General features: G+C 41.6%; 1 protein-coding gene across 1 annotated transcript in view; it reads left to right on the top strand.

Annotated features, from left to right (window-relative positions):
* Positions 1-21,292, top strand: part of LOC149462533 (retinal guanylyl cyclase 2-like) — a 170,275-nt gene that overhangs the window by 6,342 nt on the left and 142,641 nt on the right. The window contains exons 2-3 of the mRNA XM_089676747.1: positions 16,711-17,012; positions 20,260-20,614. Of these exons, the coding sequence (XP_089532873.1) occupies positions 16,711-17,012; positions 20,260-20,614 (657 nt within the window). The remainder of the gene's footprint in view (positions 1-16,710; positions 17,013-20,259; positions 20,615-21,292) is intronic.

Genomic DNA, 21,292 nt, shown 5'->3' with positions numbered 1-21,292 from the left:
TCTACAGACAGCATTGGGTAGGTGGTGCGGAAGGATTGTATTGCCTCCTTGACACCTCCTTTAACCCTTTGAACCCCGCACTAGTGAACCACAATTAAGTGAATTGCATGTAGTTGTGGGATACTTACAGAGCAGCGCCATTCACTTGAAATTGACAAGGAATACAATCCCTGCCACAGCCACGAAGCAAAGCAAAGATGTGTACATCCCCTGCTGCTGCCTCTGCAGCTAAAGGGGGTAGCGGAAAGGGAAGGGGGGGGTGGCGGTAATCAATACCATCAATACCCTCTCCTCTCAATGAGGTGTAAAAATTTGGAGGAATATTTGGGCAGGCAGAGGAAAAAGGTAAGGAGGTCGTCGTGGCAAGGCGGATTGTTGGTGTAGTGATTTGCACTAATGGTGGGAGGGACTTAAAATGTGAGCCTGCATTCAGAGCGCAGGGGTCAGACGTACTGTATGTCATTTACAAAGTTCAGGTGTCAGGAGTAAGTAATTTTCAAAGTGCAGGGGTCAAATGTGTGGAATGTACAAGGTGCATTTGCTCTGTACAAGTGATATCCATGCTGGAGATGCTAAGAAGCAGGTTTGGACCCTCTTATCCTCCATACCTCTCTACACCCCAGCCCCCACAGATAAGAGCGTGTGGGTGACATGCTGGGCCAGCGCTATCACTAGGCAAAATAGGCAGCTGCCTGGGGCGCATTGCTGCCTGGGGCGCACACACGCCTGTTATAGAAGGACAGAACCCACACAGCACATGTACACTGATAGGAAGATGATCCCTGCCCTTGTTGCCACCATTCACAGTTAAGTCTGGCTGACCAATCACAGGTGCTGATGTCAGTAGCAGGAGGGCCACAGTTACCTTTCACACCCGGAGAGCTGTACAGTATAGATGTCTGGGGCTTGGCACTCACAGTGTTGTCTTCCCCCATGGCGGGTGTGTCAGGCCTGGCCTTCTCTTCCAGTCATGGATGCCAGGCAATGTAGAGGTCCTGTGCCGGTCACTAGAGGATTTGTATGGTGGCAGTGCAGGGTGATGTGTGTCTGGGGTCCCCCCTCTTCTCCTCCTCCCAGGCTACAAGGATCAGGAGCCTGTATGTGTGAGCGGCCAGAGCCAGCTGTGCTGGAGCTGTCAGTGTCAGGTCAGCGGGTCAGAACTCTTCTTTCCTTCCAACCGGTCACTGCAACCTCCAGATCACACCAAGGATTACTTCTATATCCTGCACTGTTAAGATGGCCACCTGACACCATCACCATAGGGGGTCACCTGACACCCCCACCACTATAGGGGGCCAGTTTTTCTTTTTTGGGGGGGTACAGGTAGCTGGTTTTGCCTAGGGCGCAAAATAGCCTAGCACTGGCTCTGGTGACAGGTGTGTGGATGTATGTGAGCAGCCCCAAATGCTGACAGTGTGCATTCAGGGCTGTTTACCCACACAGTTGTCAAGCTTTCCTGCCCCCATTTTTTTAGGTGTTTTTCACGTAATGTGCATAGGGCAGACAAAATTGAGCTTATTCCATCATTCTTGAACTTTGAAGAGTCTTGTGACTTCTCTCTACAAATCTTATGCCCCCTTCTCAGAGCCAAGCATCATACAGTATATAGTAGTAGTATTTTTACTGCCACTATATATGACAGCTTCCTTTCTGTCAGTGGTTTCTAGGGAAGTGGTGGGTGACGTCATCCGGTCAATGATATTACCTGGGAGGCTTTGCCTCTTTTTATACTTTTAGCAGCAATACTCTTGGAAATGTCATTCAGCACAAGTCAGTGACAGGATAAGACATATCCCTCAGCTGGCAGGATTTCTTTCTTTCAGTGAGCGGTTTTCATAAAGATTGATGTGGATCTTCATTTCTGGATGACATGATTGATGATGGATGTGCATTGTGGGACTTTTTTTTTTTTTTTTTTAAACAAAAAACCTCATTCACAAAAGTGTTGACACCCATATTTCATGAATGGGCAATAGGTTTATGTGGCTTGAAATAAATATATTAAAACCTCCTGCGCTTCAGATGAATAAAAACACTAAGCTGCCAACACCCTCCTTTTAACCAAAAAGTGCATATGTAAAAATAAGAAAAATTGGTGTAGCGCTAAACAAATGCCACTATGCATAAATGTATATACATGGATAGAAACTAAACTAATACATAGGGGTATAAATGCTTACAAATAATCATGCATACAAAGACAAACCGATTGCATATCCCCTAATGGGGAAACGTGACTAAATGCTTGTGATGGTTGCACACAAAAACCATGCAAAAGGATGATATACTGCAACAAGTGATAAAAGTGAATATTTTACAGTCCACTTCACACAAAAACTGTGATCCTTTAAAAGCCGTGAGAGTGCCACTGGTGCCACAATCCTAAAAATGGTTTGAGTGCCTCCTCACCTCCCCGCACTGACCACAAGGGCCAATACGCCTTTGAACCATATAAGATGTATTCCTCGGATGTCAGCCGGTACAGGTCCACAGTTGACTCTACCTCAGGCGCTTTTCCTTTCTCTTACATCTCCACATCCATAGCTTTCTCAGGTTTGTCTTTTGTCTTCCTGAGTCCCAGGCCAAGAGCTTTAATTTAAGCAGATTTAATAGAAGAGCTACTGTAGCTCAAATTACTGGAATAATGAATGCTGGTTTCTGATAGAAAGGTGTCAGAACGCTCAGTTAATGGTGTATGGGGCTGCGTAGCTGCAGACCTGTGAGGTTGTCACAAAAATAGAGCAGAAACAAGCCACCTAAAATGACACGAATAGCTAGTGTCATTATCATATCTCCGACTCACTTGTATAAGTGTGGATCCATAAACCCAAAAAAATGCATACTAGACAATATGGCAGTGTGACAAGAGCACCCCTACCTGAAAATAGGAGGTTACTAAATGATCCACGCGGAGTAATATGAATTCAAAAAATTCAGACAATACTTTATTTGATCACTTAGATCATACGGAGGTTAAACATGAGCACGGTGAACATGTCAAACAATTAAAATCATGTTTAAAATGCACTAGGCGTCTTCATTGTAGGGTCATTTTGGCAAGTAGGGCACCATATATGGCGATGTAGGGTAGTGGTGAGGTAATACTCCTAGATTTCCATGGATTTCCAGCCTATATTGGAGTAGGCCATGTATACAGCAGATATATTCCCAATATACGTCAGGAACCTCCTGGTATGTGAGAGCTGGAACACAGATAGTACACAATATATGTATGAGAATATAGGAGTTAAATCACCTCCAGGCCTCACCACACCTCCCTCTCCACCAAAAAATGGACACTTCAATTACCTTCTCAGTTGTAAGACTGTCATACCCGCTTCTCAAATATAGGGACCTCCTGGGTAACCACCCCAAGTGAAACAATGTCCACAGTACCAAATGATTCTGGGGATATATATAAAAATGAATATAAGTATATAAATCACAGGCATCAAGTGAACCCTGAAAACAAAGAACATAATATGGGTATATTACCATCAATGAAGATCAAGAAGACACCCGTCGACTTGAAATAAGATCAGGTCCTTGATGCTTGTACAGAGGTGCATATGGGGGTGGGAAGCCAGGTAGTCACAGTACGTAAATTCCAGACACATATACTGTGTATGCAGCAGGCCGTGAGAACCTGAGTCTATATACCCAATGGAGGGTTTCCAAAAATTACTCAATCAGAGAGAATTGAAGCGGTTTCATTAGGATATGGCTATGTCACAGCATACAATGCCTAAATAGGGTAGCGTGTATATATGTATATACAAGTTATCCTCATAAAGAGGATTTCAAAACATTCCCCGTGTGCACAGGGTAAATTGGGCCCACATAAGATACCTTCTAAACTCCATATATGCTCTATGAATCTAAACAGCTATAAGCTTAAATAACTTGCCACCGGTGGAAGATATATTCCCCTAGGGGATTGCCGTTTGCAGACCGCTGTAATAGTAGCCTTATGGTAGTTTTTAGAGGGCCTCGTGCCTTACTAGCAAGGAACTGTGACACCGCCGTTCCTTCCCACCTCGTGGACGCCACACCCTATGAAGACGCCGAGCGTAGTGACGTCAATACGTTGACGCGTTTCGTCCGCCAATCACCGCAGACTTCGTCAGAACTGGGAGGGGACTTCCATCCTTTGCCTTATATGTTGCACTAATTGCATACCAAAGAGTCTCCACCTCGCCATCTTGTGTTGAAAGAGTATCACTACATTTGAAATATCCAAAGTGAACTAAAACACACATACTAAATTTAAATTGACTGCTGGAAATAAAAAAGGAGGGACCATATTGCTGTAAATCAGATCATCTTCAAAGAGGATAATGGAGAGAAACTATTATTGTAGTAATTATCATTCAAATAGGGAGATATCAAGATAAGGTTCAGATTCCCAATTATAATATCAATCTAGTTATTATAAGAATTTGAATATATAATGGGAATGGAAATAATCACATAGTTAGATTCATATTTTGTCCAAATGGACCAAAATTTCATTCCCATATATAGTTCCCCAATACAGGTTATAACTCAAGATATATTAAAGGTTCCAAAAAATTCAATTAAAAAAAAACCCAAAATTGAGTTCTGTATTTAGTCCATATGGGACAAGTGCACCCAGGGTATAGATCCAGAACTTTTCTTTTCGTAGGAGGACCTTATCAAAGTCCCCCCGACGAGCTGAAATATTCAGCAGGAAAATCCCTTTCACTTTTAGACCTTCTTTTTTACCCCCATGTACTTCTTTAAAGTGTTGTGCCAGTGGATTCTCTTTCTCTCCCTTTCTTATATTCCTATTTTCGTTTCTGATATCTCTCAGATGTTCACCAATCCTAGTCCTAAGATTCCTTTTCGTTTTTCCTATATACATCTTCTTACATGGACACTCTATCATGTATATTATTCTGCTGCTAGAGCAATTAATAAAACTTCGTATCTGGAATGCCTTGGATTTATCATTGTTAAAGAACTGATTGGACTTATGTACAAATGGACAAATTTGGCAGTGGCCACAAGGGAACATACCACATAGGCCAGTCCTCCTAGTTAACCAATTTCTTTGTGGTGCCCTCTGAAACTCTGATTGTACTAGTATATCATTTAAGTTCCGAGCTCTTTTTGCTACCATTTGGGGACTCTCCCCCACCACTCTTGCTATCTGTGGATTTTGAGTTAGTAAGTACCAATGAGAGTCCAGGGCCTTCTTAACCTCACCCCATTGTTGTCCATTGAGGAACACCGATAACCTTACTAGAGGTGAAAGAACAGCCCTTAGGGAACTTAAGAATGCTAAAAACATTGTGATTAAAAAAAGTGATAAAGGGGGAAATGTAGTATTACTAGAGAGTGTGGAATATGAAAAGGAGGTACTTAGACAGCTGAAGAGCCCGGATACATATCGTAAACTACAGAATAATCCTTTCCCCAAACTTGTGGTTGCCCTAAATAAAAAAGTGGAACTGGCACGTGAAGCAAACTTATTAACTAAACAGGAGTGTGACATGGTGACAGTTGATGCTTATAACATTCCCACCTTTTATGTAATTCCAAAAATACATAAAAATCCTACTCAACCACCGGGACGCCCTATAGTATCGGCTATCGGAGGTCCGTTGGAACCAATAGGTAAATTTGTAGATGATCTAATTAAGGACCTGGTCTTGGAACTCAGATCCTATGTGAGGGATACGGGAGATGTACTGAAAAAGATTCTAAATGTAAAAGTACCAAAGGATGCACTTCTGGTGGGCATTGATGTGGAATCATTATATACCTCTATTCCACACATTTGGGGACGGAGAGCTGTGGCCCACTTTTTGGAGACATATTTCCTTGAAATGGAGGCTCAAAATGAATTTATATCAGAGCTGTTGGAATTTATGCTGACACATAACTGCTTCCAGTTTCTGGGGTCCTTTTACCAGCAAATACAGTTGTGTCCAAAATTATTCAACCCCCACTGAAATTGAGTGTTTTGGCCAGTTTGACATTGCTTTTGATCATTCAGTCATCTTGCTTACATTTACATTAAAGAGGCACTTGTAGGTCAGACAAATATAACATAACAGTTATAATGAAATAACCACAAATGTCTTTTCTGTGCTCACAGCATTATCAGTTTTATTCAACCCCCAAGTGACATTCAATCTTAGTACTTAGTACAGCATCCTTTTACAGTTATAACAGCTTTTAAACGTGAAGCATAGCTTGACACAAGTGTCTTGCAGCGATCTACGGGTATCTTCGCCCATTCTTCATGGGCAAAGGCCTCCAGTTCAGTCACATTCTTAGGCTTGCGCACTGCAACTGCTTTCTTTAAGTCCCACCAGAGGTTCTCAATCGGATTTAAGTCTGGTGACTGCGATGGCCACTCCAAAATGTTCCAGCCTTTCCTCTGCAACCATGCTCTAGTGGACTTGGAGGTATGCTTGGGATCATTGTCCTGTTGAAAGGTCCAACGTCTCCCAAGCCTCAGGTGTGTGACGGACTGCATCACGTTTCCATCCAATATCTCCTGGTACTGAAGAGAATTCATGGTACCTTGCACACGCTGAAGCTTCCCTGTACCTGCAGAAGCAAAACAGCCCCAAAGCATGATTGACCCTCCACCATGCTTCACAGTAGGCAAGGTGTTCTTTTCATCATAGGCCTTGTTCTTCCTCCTCCAAACATAGCGTTGATCCATGGGCCCAAACAGTTCTAATTTTGTTTCATCAGTCCACAGAACACTATCCCACAACTTTTGTGGTTTGTCCACATGGCTTTTGGCATACTGCAGTCGACTCTTCTTATTCTTTGGAGACAGCAAGGGGGTACGCCTGGGAGTTCTGGCACGGAGGCCTTCATTACGCAGTGTGCGTCTTATTGTCTGGGCTGAAACTTCTGTACCCACATCTGACAAATCTTTTCTCAGTTCCTCAGCAGTCACACGGGGACTTCTCTCCACTCTACGCTTCAGGTAGCGCACAGCAGTCGAAGTCAGCATCTTCTTTCTGCCACGACCAGGTAGCGTTTCAACAGTGCCCTTTGCCTTGAATTTGCGAATGATGCTTCCTAAGGTGTCTCTTGGTATGTTTAACATCTTTGCAATCTTCTTATAGCCATTGCCCTTCCTGTGAAGAGAAATCACCTCTTCTCTTGTCTTCCTGGACCATTCTCTTGCCTTCACCATGTTTGTAACCACACCAGTAAATGTCTAGAAGGAGCTGAGTATCACAGTCATTTTAAAGCTGCCTAATTGGTGCTTATTATGCTTGATTGCTGCTCGGTGACATCCACAGGTGTTTTCAATACCTGATGGAAAGCACCTGTATGAACCTCTGTTCTTCAGAGTGGTAGTCTTTAAGGGGTTGAATAATTGTGGCAATGAAGAAACCACATAAGAACCATTTACTACTGTATTACATAAACAATTGATGTCATTTTAGTTGCATTTGGGTAGTTACAACGTCCTTGTAGGATTTGATTCTGAATACAATTCCAAATGTACACTATAGTCCCTAAACCCCTTTACAGCATTGGGGGTTGAATAATTTTGGACACAACTGTATGTGGCACTTCCATGGGAGCACCCTGGGCCCCGGCATTTGCATGTTTACATCTAGGGCTGTGGGAAGAGGAGTCGGTTTATCCCTCCACTCCCTATAAGCAACATGCAATAAAATGGCTGCGATACATTGATGATGTCCTGATGGTTTGGGACGGAGGTATAGATGACCTAGAAAAATTCATGGAATTCCTAAATGAGAATGATAGGAATATCAAACTTACTTACACAGCTGATAGAGAGGTAATAACATTTTTAGATCTATCAATCTCTGTCCACGGAAACAAATTAGTCACTAAAACGTTTAGAAAGGAAACAGCGGCCAATACACTTTTACATGCTAATAGCTATCATCCAAGGAGTTTAAAACAGGGAATACCCATTGGTCAGTTTCAGAGAATAAAAAGGAACTGTACAGAAGAAGCTGAATATAGAAATGAATCTATTCAGCTCTACAAGAGGTTTAGAGAAAGAGGTTACTCACATAGAACCCTAAGAAGAGCAAAAAGAAGAGCCCTTGGTAAAACAAGAGATGAGCTTATAAATAAACCAAAAACTAAGGTAGGGGCGAATTCGGTAAATCAACCAGTGAGATTCATAACTAAATTTGGACAACAATGGGGTGAGGTTAAGAAGGCCCTGGACTCTCATTGGTACTTACTAACTCAAAATCCACAGATAGCAAGAGTGGTGGGGGAGAGTCCCCAAATGGTAGCAAAAAGAGCTCGGAACTTAAATGATATACTAGTACAATCAGAGTTTCAGAGGGCACCACAAAGAAATTGGTTAACTAGGAGGACTGGCCTATGTGGTATGTTCCCTTGTGGCCACTGCCATATTTGTCCATTTGTACATAAGTCCAATCAGTTCTTTAACAATGATAAATCCAAGGCATTCCAGATACGAAGTTTTATTAATTGCTCTAGCAGCAGAATAATATACATGATAGAGTGTCCATGTAAGAAGATGTATATAGGAAAAACGAAAAGGAATCTTAGGACTAGGATTGGTGAACATCTGAGAGATATCAGAAACGAAAATAGGAATATAAGAAAGGGAGAGAAAGAGAATCCACTGGCACAACACTTTAAAGAAGTACATGGGGGTAAAAAAGAAGGTCTAAAAGTGAAAGGGATTTTCCTGCTGAATATTTCAGCTCGTCGGGGGGACTTTGATAAGGTCCTCCTACGAAAAGAAAAGTTCTGGATCTATACCCTGGGTGCACTTGTCCCATATGGACTAAATACAGAACTCAATTTTGGGTTTTTTTTTAATTGAATTTTTTGGAACCTTTAATATATCTTGAGTTATAACCTGTATTGGGGAACTATATATGGGAATGAAATTTTGGTCCATTTGGACAAAATATGAATCTAACTATGTGATTATTTCCATTCACATTATATATTCAAATTCTTATAATAACTAGATTGATATTATAATTGGGAATCTGAACCTTATCTTGATATCTCCCTATTTGAATGATAATTACTACAATAATAGTTTCTCTCCATTATCCTCTTTGAAGATGATCTGATTTACAGCAATATGATCCCTCCTTTTTTATTTCCAGCAGTCAATTTAAATTTAGTATGTGTGTTTTAGTTCACTTTGGATATTTCAAATGTAGTGATACTCTTTCAACACAAGATGGCGAGGTGGAGACTCTTTGGTATGCAATTAGTGCACCATATAAGGCAAAGGATGGAAGTCCCCTCCCAGTTCTGACGAAGTCTGCGGTGATTGGCGGACGAAATGCGTAAACGTATTGACGTCACTACGCTCGGCGTCTTCATAGGGTGTGGCGTCCACGAGGTGGGAAGGAACGGCGGTGTCACAGTTCCTTGCTAGTAAGGCACGAGGCCCTCTGAAAAACTACCATAAGGCTACTATTACAGCGGTCTGCAAACGGCAATCCCCTAGGGGAATATATCTTCCACCGGTGGCAAGTTATTTAAGCTTATAGCTGTTTAGATTCATAGAGCATATATGGAGTTTAGAAGGTATCTTATGTGGGCCCAATTTACCCTGTGCACACGGGGAATGTTTTGAAATCCTCTTTATGAGGATAACTTGTATATACATATATACACGCTACCCTATTTAGGCATTGTATGCTGTGACATAGCCATATCCTAATGAAACCGCTTCAATTCTCTCTGATTGAGTAATTTTTGGAAACCCTCCATTGGGTATATAGACTCAGGTTCTCACGGCTTGCTGCATACACAGTATATGTGTCTGGAATTTACGTACTGTGACTACCTGGCTTCCCACCCCCATATGCACCTCTGTACAAGCATCAAGGACCTGATCTTATTTCAAGTCGACGGGTGTCTTCTTGATCTTCATTGATGGTAATATACCCATAATATGTTCTTTGTTTTCAGGGTTCACTTGATGCCTGTAATTTATATACTTATATTCATTTTTATATATATCCCCAGAATCATTTGGTACTGTGGACATTGTTTCACTTGGGGTGGTTACCCAGGAGGTCCCTATATTTGAGAAGCGGGTATGACAGTCTTACAACTGAGAAGGTAATTGAAGTGTCCATTTTTTGGTGGAGAGGGAGGTGTGGTGAGGCATGGAGGTGATTTAACTCCTATATTCTCATACATATATTGTGTACTATCTGTGTTCCAGCTCTCACATACCAGGAGGTTCCTGACGTATATTGGGAATATATCTGCTGTATACATGGCCTACTCCAATATAGGCTGGAAATCCATGGAAATCTAGGAGTATTACCTCACCACTACCCTACATCGCCATATATGGTGCCCTACTTGCCAAAATGACCCTACAATGAAGACGCCTAGTGCATTTTAAACATGATTTTAATTGTTTGACATGTTCACCGTGCTCATGTTTAACCTCCGTATGATCTAAGTGATCAAATAAAGTATTGTCTGAATTTTTTGAATTCATATTACTCCACGTGGATCATTTAGTAACCTTCTATTTTCAGGTAGGGGTGCTCTTGTCACACTGCCATATTGTCTAGACCTGTGAGGTTGCCCATGCTGACACAGCCAAAAATGCCTCAATGGGCATGTGAGCATCAGAACTAGACCACTGAGCAATGGCAGAAGGTATCTTCAAGGTGTTGATTTGGCCTCTAAATTATCCACATCTCAATCCAATGGAGCATCTGTGGGATGTACTGGAAAAACAAGTCTGATCCATGAAGGCCTCAATTCGCAATTCACAAGACTTGAAGAATCTGCTACTGATGCCTTGGTGCCAGATACTATGGCATAACTTCAGATGTCTAATGGAGTTCATGCCTCGACAGGTCAGGACTGTTACGGTGGGACCTACTCAAGATTAGGTGGGTGGTCATAATTATTATGGCTGATTGTTGTATATTAACCCAATTACTAACCATTTTTTACATTTGCAGCTTTTAATAAAATAATACCAGGTGATCTTGCCATGAAAGTCCTTGACAGTCCACCCTGAGAAATGCCATGCAACTATTGTTGGAGTACATGTAGACAGGAGGTTTCTGCAAAAGAGTCCATAGGAGACAGGGGCGGACTGACAACTCATGGGGCCCCTGGGCAATAGGGGATCATGGGGCCCCTGTGTCCTTGCCCAAACTCAAAAAAAGCCTATGAAAAAGGTACCAGGGGCATCTCATGGGGCCCCCTACTGACCCCGAGCCCTCGGGCAGTGCCCAAGTTTCCAAATGGTATGGTCAGTCCGCCCCTGATAGGAGATCAGCAACAGTGAAATGCAAAAGAGGATGAAAAAAAATAATCATAGTACACAGTGTCTTAGTAGCTAAATGTTAGGGTTCACATCTACTTTGCATATTTTTTTAAAAGAATATACAGTTGCAACAATTACAGTACTGTTATTTCTGCATGGCTTCAACTTAAAAAAAAGGGCTCCTTTCACTTCATATGAAAAATTGTGAGGGTATCGTTTAGCATCTGAGCTCTTTTTTCTCTTCTCAGGTTTAGCTTACGTTCCAGTTAGCCTAATGAGCTTATTAGATGCTCTTACATCAGATAACAGTATGGAGGAAGGGATGTAAAAACCCAGCTTTGTTCTTTACCAAGTTTAACATGATCATACAGCAGATAATTAGTGGCCAACAGAAGTTACAGTATAATTTAGCTCCCTGGTGCTGTCATGGTTAGACCAAGTGTAGCCAGGGGCGGACTGACCATTTGGAAACTCGGGCACTTCCCGAGGGCCCGGGGTCAGTAGGGGGCCCCATGAGATGCCCCTGGTACCTTTTTCATAGGCTTTTTTGAGTTTGGGCAAGGACACAGGGGCCCCATGATCCCCTATTGCCCGGGGGCCCCATGAGTTGTCAGTCCGCCCCTTAGTGTAGCCCATATAATTACTCCTTTCTGCTTTCTGGAGGCTGATGCCTGTCAGACATTTTACAAAATAGGTTATGTCTTCCCACTTCCAAGGCACTTTGGCACTTTATAAGTCCAAGTGTATATGGTAGATGAACTGATGGATATGTTAATTGCTGTCCTTTGATAAAATCCCTAGTAAAACACACCAACTCATGCCATGGGTTTAAATGGCCACATAAGCCCTTTATATAACCACCAAAAACTATTAACAGTTCCAATTAACAAATAACATGTTGACTGTTGGTTATGAGAAGGGAGTCTTTGCTGTCCACCAGCCAAAAAGGAACCATATATTAACATAGGACTTCTCACGTGCCAATACAAAACACTATATGTATAAAATTCATACATGTATTTATTCTCCATAAAATGTTGTCTTAAGATAATAAGGCTAGCACAGTCAGCTCACACATCCTAGATTGTTCCATCCCTTTTATATATGAACCCTTCCTGCAATGTATTATGTAGAGAGAAAACAGGTGGCGCACACACCTAGAGCATTATCCAAGGTTTATTGTAGGAGTGAAAGAATAATAAAAACATACTCACAGATGAAGCATGTATCTAAAAAGCATAGAAAAATGACAATGGCCACAACGGCAGGCAAGGTGTTCTCACTGTCAGTGCGGTCAAATGGCTGATGCGTTTCGGGGACAAATCCCTTTCCTCAGAGCTGAAGACCAGCCTCTGATGCAGATGTGTGATGAATGGAAAGTAGGAGCCTTGCTGTTGATGCATTGTAATTTTTCTATGCTTTTTAGATACATACTTCGTCTGTGAGTATGTTTTTATGTTTTTATTATTCTTTCACTCCTACAATAAACCTTGGATAATGCACTAGGTGTGTGCGCCACCTGTTTTCTCTCTATCCAGTGGCTGATTTCCCCATCTGAGGAGGGCTGCACCCCTGAAGCATTTCCTTTGGTTGTCGCTGTCCTGGTTCCCTTGGCTTCCCTTTTGGCTGTGCATATCCTGAGGCGCTGGAGAGTACATACGATATGCAATGTATTATGTGTTTATACATGAATATCCAAAGATATTCAATGTGCAGAGCGGAGGGAGTTACTTGACGCATTTTGTGGACAGTTATTGCCACTTCCTTACGAGATTAAAGGGGTGAGTACAATATATAGCATGCAACATATAACAATCAATTTCTGCCTGAGAACTGTGCACCCAGATCATCCAAAGTTGGTCACCAAGGACTTACAAAGACAGCTACACAGTCATCAGAAATCCTACGTGGATAATCCAACATGTATGTGGTCCTGGCTCCTCATTATACTTTATATTGGCTTTGATTACATGTTTCAAATTATTAATTATTTTTTATTGGTACTTATATAGCACCGTTAATTTACACAGCACTTCACATCAGTCCCTGCCCTCAAGGAGCTTACAATCTAAGGTCCCTAATTCACATTCATACATACTGGGGACAATTTAGACATGAGAAAATTAACTTACTAGCAGGAGAACAGGAAAACTCCAGGCAGGTGGTGCTGTGGTTGGGATTCAAACTGATGACCTTAGTGCTGCTAGATGGAAGTGCTAACCACTTAGCCACTGTGCTGCTGGTAGGGTAGCTAGGAACTGCTTCTTTGCTGGTTAATTGGTGGCTACACCATGTTGTATACACTGTCATCTCAAGACAATTCATAGCCCTTGATTTTTAGATGAACTTAAACCATTTTACCATTTACAGGCTAGCTTTTTCCCTCCTTCATTCCCTGAAATCAGCAGGGATGCCAAGGCCCTGGAGTCCGCTCTTGCACCACTGTAGTCCATTATCCAAATAGCAGATCACACACCAAAGCCAATCAACTGTAGCAAAGGTTTATTGCAATGATAGCACACATGATTAAATCTCATTGTGGATGAAACATGTCAGGGGCATGGCTTTCAATGGGAGTGCGCAGTGTGCCATCATTGCAATAAACCGTGGCTGGAGTAGAACATCTTCGGTGTGCAGCCTGTTATTTTGATAATTGCCTATGGCTTGTCAAGAACCCATTAACAAGGAATATATTGGATGGGCAGAAAATCTTCCTAAGGAAGGGTAGCAGGCACTCCTGCCTCTCCTCCCTACCACCAATCAGGTAGGAACTAATGGTTATACTTAACAATTAACTGTTTTTTTAGGGACTGTGCTGTCCATTCAGGGAAAACAGATGAAGCCATTGCCATGGGGAGTACTGTGATCCCTATGAGAGGTGATAAATACCTGGATGTATTGCAATGACCTATTACTGAGCATGCATGCACATACCATGACACAAAATATTCCAGACTCTAAGGCCACTTAGACCTGTACTCACTGGGACTTGTTTTAACCTCTACAGTGAGTCCGTCTTATAAACCAATCAGTAGTGTCTGTGTTTAAACACCTGAGCATTTGATTACTTGACTTTCCAGTAACAAAATGTGTTTGATAAAGAAAAATATTTCCCCCAAAACTTAAATTCTCACAAAATCTTCAGCTACCATTGATGAAGTGACAGGGGGTGTGTACCCCTGGCACTTTGATATTGGAAATATTTTTGTAAATGACCCAGTAAGATGCTACATTCAGAAACTTCATTTGCACATTAATTTCTGAGAATAGTTTTTCAGGAAATAGTTCAATAACCTTTGCCTGAAGAAAGGTTACCATAAACCATAAATGTACCATAAAACACAGAATATGTTATAAAATGATTATAAAATATTTCCCCCAAACTTAAATTCTCACAAAATCTTCAGCTACCATTGATGAAGTGACAGGGGGTGTGTACCCCTGGCACTTTAATATTGGAAATAATTTTGGAAATGACCCAGTAAGATGCTACATTCAGAAACTTCATTTGCACATTAATTTCTGAGAATAGCTTTTCAGGATATAGTTCAATAACCTTTGCCTGAAGAAAGGTTACCATAAACCATAAATGTACCATAAAACATAGAATATGTTATAAAATGATTTAGCCATTGGAAAGTATCCCTATGAAACTTTTTTTTTTTCTAAAAAAAATCAGTCTGGTTCACAAGTAACAACTAAACACAAAAATCACATCTATAGTCTGGATTCAGGGAATTTTGTAGGATCCCTGACATGAAGGAATCCAGCTTTCTCTTTTGATGATCATACTTCACAACCTTAGGCAAACCTAAATTTATGTAATTTGCATGACCTTCCAAGATTCATGAAGGGCCCGTGTACACCTTCATGTTTTGTTATGTTGCGTTAACATGCAGTAGCCTCCCTAGCGGTCTGATTATGTCAGTATTTCTGTGCTCAAAGCGGTACATTTTTTTGCATGGAAATATGTATTTAATTAATTGTAGGCCTGTAATTTTTAGGAATAACTCACTGAAATCTGTCCGAACAAGAGTCTAGTAAACATCCCGGGTAGGATAAAATTTGAAACAAGAAATCATAAATTATAATTTAATAAATAATCATAAAAAATAATAATATAATAATAAAACATTTAATTCAATAATATAATCAAACCGAAAACACTGAAATTTGAAATATAGCGCCAAGTTCGCACATCACTGAGCAAAGTCGCAAAATCGTTTTCAGTGTCTGATGAGGAATTTCCCCCACGAATCATTATCACTCAATTCTGCAAGTGGTTCTGATTTACTATCACTGTTCTCTAGCCGGTCTAAAACCGATTTTGACCTAAAGGGACGCTTTTTGGACGCCATGGACGTTTCTCAGTTTCCAGGCAGAAAGAACAGTAAAAATGCAGGCAGGGCACAGGACAAAGCACTCGGGACAAAATGTATGTGAAATGGTTTGATACAGTAATGTTTTACTATGTGATTTTAGTGTATTTAGTGAATGTCACTTTTTCACATTTTTAAATTTCCCGCTGTTCCATCCCCCATACGTCCCGACGTCGCAGGGAACAGAACCCGGAAGACAGATGCCGGCATAGGTCGGAGGACATTGCCGGGGACACTGCAGGAGGGACATCGCGGGAGCGAAGGACAAGGTAAGTGCAGAAGAGATCCCGGAGCAATGCTGCAAGGTATTCCCGAGTGTAGCTCGGGGTTACCGCTTTTGGTACTGAAACTTTACCCCGAGCTACACTGGGGAATACCGCCAGGGAGGTTAATATGTATTGCATGAAATCCGCCCATACACATTATTGAGCTGCCAATGCACCAACCTAGAATGGACAATAACACACTACCATGTGTTTTGAGGTGCTTATCAATGCATGTGTGTTGGGAGTGTTTTGGGGAAATGGTCAGAATCCCAGATTTTTATTGTAACTTTTGAAGAAAGCAACACTTTCTGTTTTATCAATGGAAAGGGAAAAAAGAGGACGTTCTTAGGACCTTGACCTATATCTGCATTAGGACCTGTGTCGATGGGCTTAGTTATGTCAGATGGGCTGTGCAGTTCCAAACAAGTCTATCGGTTGAGTCAAAGAGCAAGTCTGGCCAGTAACGGGTTCAGAGTCAAGATGCAGGAATGCCACTGTGCACAATTCTATGTGCAAAACCATGCACATGCGTGTGCACAAGTACTTTTGCTTTATTCCAGCTATGCAGGCTGGTACCATTTTCCTAACGGGTGTGTAAATCGCAAAATACGCTGCCCAGAATAAAATATATTTTTGCAAGTTAAACTTTTCACATGCATACATTTCAGCTTTTCGACCCTGAGTTCACCTTTAGTGTTGTCGGCCCATCCTTTTCGTCCTCATATTTGTGATTCTTCCTTTGCACAGATCATTGTTAACCTTTCGTGTTGTTTTTATGTTTTAGTCATCATTATGTGCATGCATTCTGTCTTCATTGGAGGGGAAGAACAAGCCATCTTTCTAATCAAAGCGCATGAAATGGGACTGACCGATGGAAGATATGTCTTTGTACCCTACGACACTTTACTTTACAGCCTTCCATATAAAAACAATTCGTACCCTATCTTTGACAAGAACAGCAAGCTGCAGGCGGCCTATGATGCTGTGCTGACCATCACCATGGACTACGAGGAAAAGTCATTTTATGATGTTTTTGCCGAGTTCAAAGAGAAGGGGGAAATAAAAACCAATCTGGAGCCACAGCAAGTAAGTAACCAACTTACTGTGCTCTTAAACTTGTACTGTGCCCTTCAATTTTGAAACATGTAAAAGTGGGGTGAAAATACTTACCTTTCCCAATGCCTACACCACTAAACCGAGCTTCATTGCTGTGGTTTGGTCTCTTAATGTCTGCTGAGAAACTGATGCTTTTGGGAGTGTCAGTTTCCAGCTCTCCATAGATCCTCCTGCTGACCCCCATATCACTGCTGTATACTGTAGTGACCTGAAGGTCAGCAGGAGGATCCAGTGAGAACTCAGTTTCAGGAGATGAGTTCTCAGGGTTGAAACAGAGCTTGGTAAAATGGGAAACTGGGAAGTATTTACACTGTTCTTTTACAGGGTATGCTCTTTGGCACATTTCAATGTCAACAGATCACTTGCTAATTAGCACAGATTATTGATTGCAACCAATTGTACAAGGTGCAATAAGCTATTAGGCATAGCCATTGCTCTGATTTATATACAGGGCTGTTTTTTTAACTGGACAGATCATCAAACACAAAAAGAAGAGATGGTTTACTATTCTTAAATTCTAAAGCCTTCTGACTCCTCTTCACATCTATTGCACCCTGCTCCCCTACAGTTCTACACCTCTTCCATCTAGAGGTAGACAGAAGAAAAATGAAAAAGTCACAATTTGTAAATGTGGAGACTTCCCACTCCTGCTGTCCAAGTCTCTGGTCCAAGAGTTCCTTTTTTGATAATACAACCCTAAGTGCAAATACATTTGGGCCTCAGGGCTGGACCATTCTCATTACTTCCACTAATGGAAGCATGTACGAGGGGCGTCCAAGTCAGACCGGGACTATTGAGTTTATATAATAAAAGAACAAATTTCATGGAGCAGAAACTGCATTTATTTTTCCACATACGCCTCTGCTACATTTATATACTTATTCCGTATTTCACCACTTCCCTATTGCCCTATAGCATAAATATAGCAGACCGCGGCTATCAATCACCGGGTCTCCGACGGTGATTATTCGGCGGCGTCCAGTGATTGCCAAGCAACTCCGACGGGGAGAATTGTTTGTAAACAAAACAGTTCTCCTCCCTGTCAGCTTGTGCACACTGCTTTGGATGGCTGTGGAGAGCACAGCCATCCAAAGCAGTGTGCTTACAGTAAAGCACATGGACATAGCACTTCGTAAAACAGCACACAGTTAACCCTTTGATCGCCCCTCGTGTTAACCCCTTCCTGCCCAGTGCCATTAGTACAGTGTCAGTGCTTTTTTTTAAGCACTGATCACTGTATTGATGTCAATGGGGATGTCACTAACACCAAGTCATTTCCCTCGCAGTGTCAGAATGTCTGCCGCAGTCCTGCTATAAGTCGCTGATCACTGCCATTAATCCCAGTATATATACCGCCATTTGTAAATGCTATAACTTTCATGTAAACCAATTCATTTACACATATTGGGATTTTTTTTTCAGCAAAGACATGGAGCAGGATACATTTTGTCCTAAATTTATGACGAAATTAGATTTTTAAAATTTTTTTACTGGACATTTTTTTCTCCTGTGATATAGTACCGCTTGGACCTTGAAGAAGGGGACACTCCCCGAAAGCTTGTCCTCAAAATTGTATGTTAGTGCAAATAAAAAAGTATCACGGACAGCACTCCAATTTTTTTTCTCAAAATTGTCAGCCTTTTTTTTTTATAGCACAAAAAATAAAAAACACAGGCGATCAAATACCACCAAAAGAAAGCTCAATTTGCGGGGGGAAAAAAAACATAAATTTCATTTCGGTACAGCGTTGCAGGACCGTGCAACTGTCAGTTAAATTAATGCAGCGCTGTAATGCAAAAAATGACCTGGTCAGGACAGGGGGTAAATCCTCAAGAGGACAACTGGTTAACTGATGCCTGGAAAGCTTTGGCATAGAAAGATGTGTCAGTATGCATGAACCATCCTAGGACAGCCTGCTTCACTTCATCATCAGTGCTGAAATGTTGACCTCCGAGGAATGCTCCAAACAGGTGGAAATCACACAGAGTGAGGTCTGGGCTGTAAGGGGGATGTGGTCACAAGCAGAAAGCTGTCTTGGTACCCCTGGTACCCACTAACGTTTTGATAATGCAAATGTTCGTGAATGATTGTGTTCACTATTACCACAGAAGATTTGTCTCTTGTGCAATTTCACGACAGGTTATGCGTCGATTATCCAGGATCAGGGTTCCATGCGCTGAATGTTCACAGGAATTACTGCTGTGGGCTGGGAACCACCATGGCCGGGGTCGTCACTGATGGACGTACGGCCATCTTTGAATCATTTACTCCATTCAAATGTCTTACTGTGGCTGAAGATGTCATCACCAGACTGTGTTTGAAGTCTTCATCCACGGGTTTTACGTGGGTTCACTACACGCTGTTCCATGCATACACTAACACTGTTGTCTGCCACCTTAATTACCGGTCTCTGGACTGGCCCGCGACATGTGCGCCGCCTATCAGTAATAAGACACACTTGCCACTTACTAGTGTGTAGTACATTCCCTTTTTATACCTTTTTATACCTGTAAAATTAAAAGTCCCAGTTTGACTTGAACTCTCCTTGTATTTGTAGTGCACATGCAAAATGGTTCTAGCACAAGACACATCAAAACATACTTGAACATTAAAACGATTCACCATACTAGGATACAGTTGTTGTTTTAGGATCTACTGAGAGGATGATGTGGTCTTGGCCAGTAGGTCATACAAAGACAGCACATAATGATCATGTACCCATACGAATTATATGTTTTCTATTGGATTACATAGCAATCTTATGTCAATGGTAGGCATTTGAACATCATGATTTCTATTGTCTACATTTAGAAGCTCGTCTGGCCTTCTTGTGTCAGTTCCCTGCCTTCTCCAGTGACAGCAGAGGTGCCCTTATATAATTTCAGAGTTCTCCACATGTAGCTAAATGGTGGCATGTGGTTCAAGATGTTTAATTTGCCTCTACATGAGGGATCCTGATGTATCTCCTTTCCACTTCCCTCCCAGTCCACAGCCTACCCAACTGTAATAATCTCAAGAGGTGCAAAGATGTAAAGGGTTACTCATAATGTTTACCGATGAATTATGTGTTTCTTCTTTTCTTTTAAAGCTGACAAAAACATTCTACTGCTAATATACTTACAGTATCGCAGATTAATTCTTGCTTCTAAAAGCTACACAGAAAAACTGGAATGCATTTCATTTAATATTAGACTGACCAATCAATTTGATTCAACAGGTCTCACCGCTGTTTGGAACCATCTATAATTCCATGTACTTACTGGCCAAAGCCATGAGCAGCGCCTGGAAACAAGGGGCCTGGATGTCGGGAACTAATCTTGTGGAATACACCAAAAACTTGGACTACCCCGGATTCACCCATATGTTATATACCGATGGCAAGGGGAATGGGCTCAGTAGCTTTGTAGTCTTAGATACTGATGGGAAAATGAACCAGCTCTTCCCAACCTACTCAGTGGAAGTTGGCACCAATTTAGTGCGCTTTTTAGGAAAGACTATACGGTTTCCAGGCGGGACTCCGCCCACTGCAGATTCCAGCTGTTGGTTTGACCCAGACACACTCTGCATTGGAGGTAAATTACTTTTATATCATTTGATTGTGCAATATTTTTACAATATAGAAAATAAGGGTAAATGTGAGCGCCTAAAGATACTTAAAAAGCAGCCAAGCCCAAGGTAACCAAGCAAAACCTCCAATAAATGAAACAGAATAATTTGCGGCACTAAGATCAAAGAAATATTCTATAAGTTAATAGATATACATAAAATACATTCAAAAAAACACTGATTGCTGATAAAAGTTCATCAGATGACTCAAGTGCTCAATAATCATGCATCTTCCTAGATTCGGTGGATCCAGGTAGATGTGCATATAGGTGTATAAGCTATGCGCACTCACCAGAAAGCGCATGTAAATGTGCGTTTAGTAATTATATGATGTCATCAAATGGTCATCATGGGATGATGGCAGGAATCCTAAGCCTTTCCTCTATGGGTGGATGGATTCTGAGGTATGGATTCACTGATATCAAGGTCTTCCAGAGTTCCCTTTTATGGGATAGGTGGGTGCAGTCCTCTGTATCTAGTGGAGGCTCCCTCTCTGGATCTTAGGACAGCTGTGAATCAAAAACTCCTCGGGGGAGTCAAAGCAAAAGGATTCCCATAGTGTAGTAACTTTGTAAACATTTATTGCACAAAATCCAGGAAAAAAACAAACAGCAGGGCATGTAAAACCATGTGGACTAACCGTC

Source organism: Staurois parvus, unplaced genomic scaffold, assembly GCF_062004578.1.
Source record: "Staurois parvus isolate SC_StPar_1 unplaced genomic scaffold, SC_StPar_1.0 ptg000173l, whole genome shotgun sequence".
Classification (NCBI taxonomy): domain Eukaryota; kingdom Metazoa; phylum Chordata; class Amphibia; order Anura; family Ranidae; genus Staurois; species Staurois parvus.
Note: the sequence above shows the minus strand (reverse complement) of the source record. Positions and strands in the feature narration are given on the sequence as shown.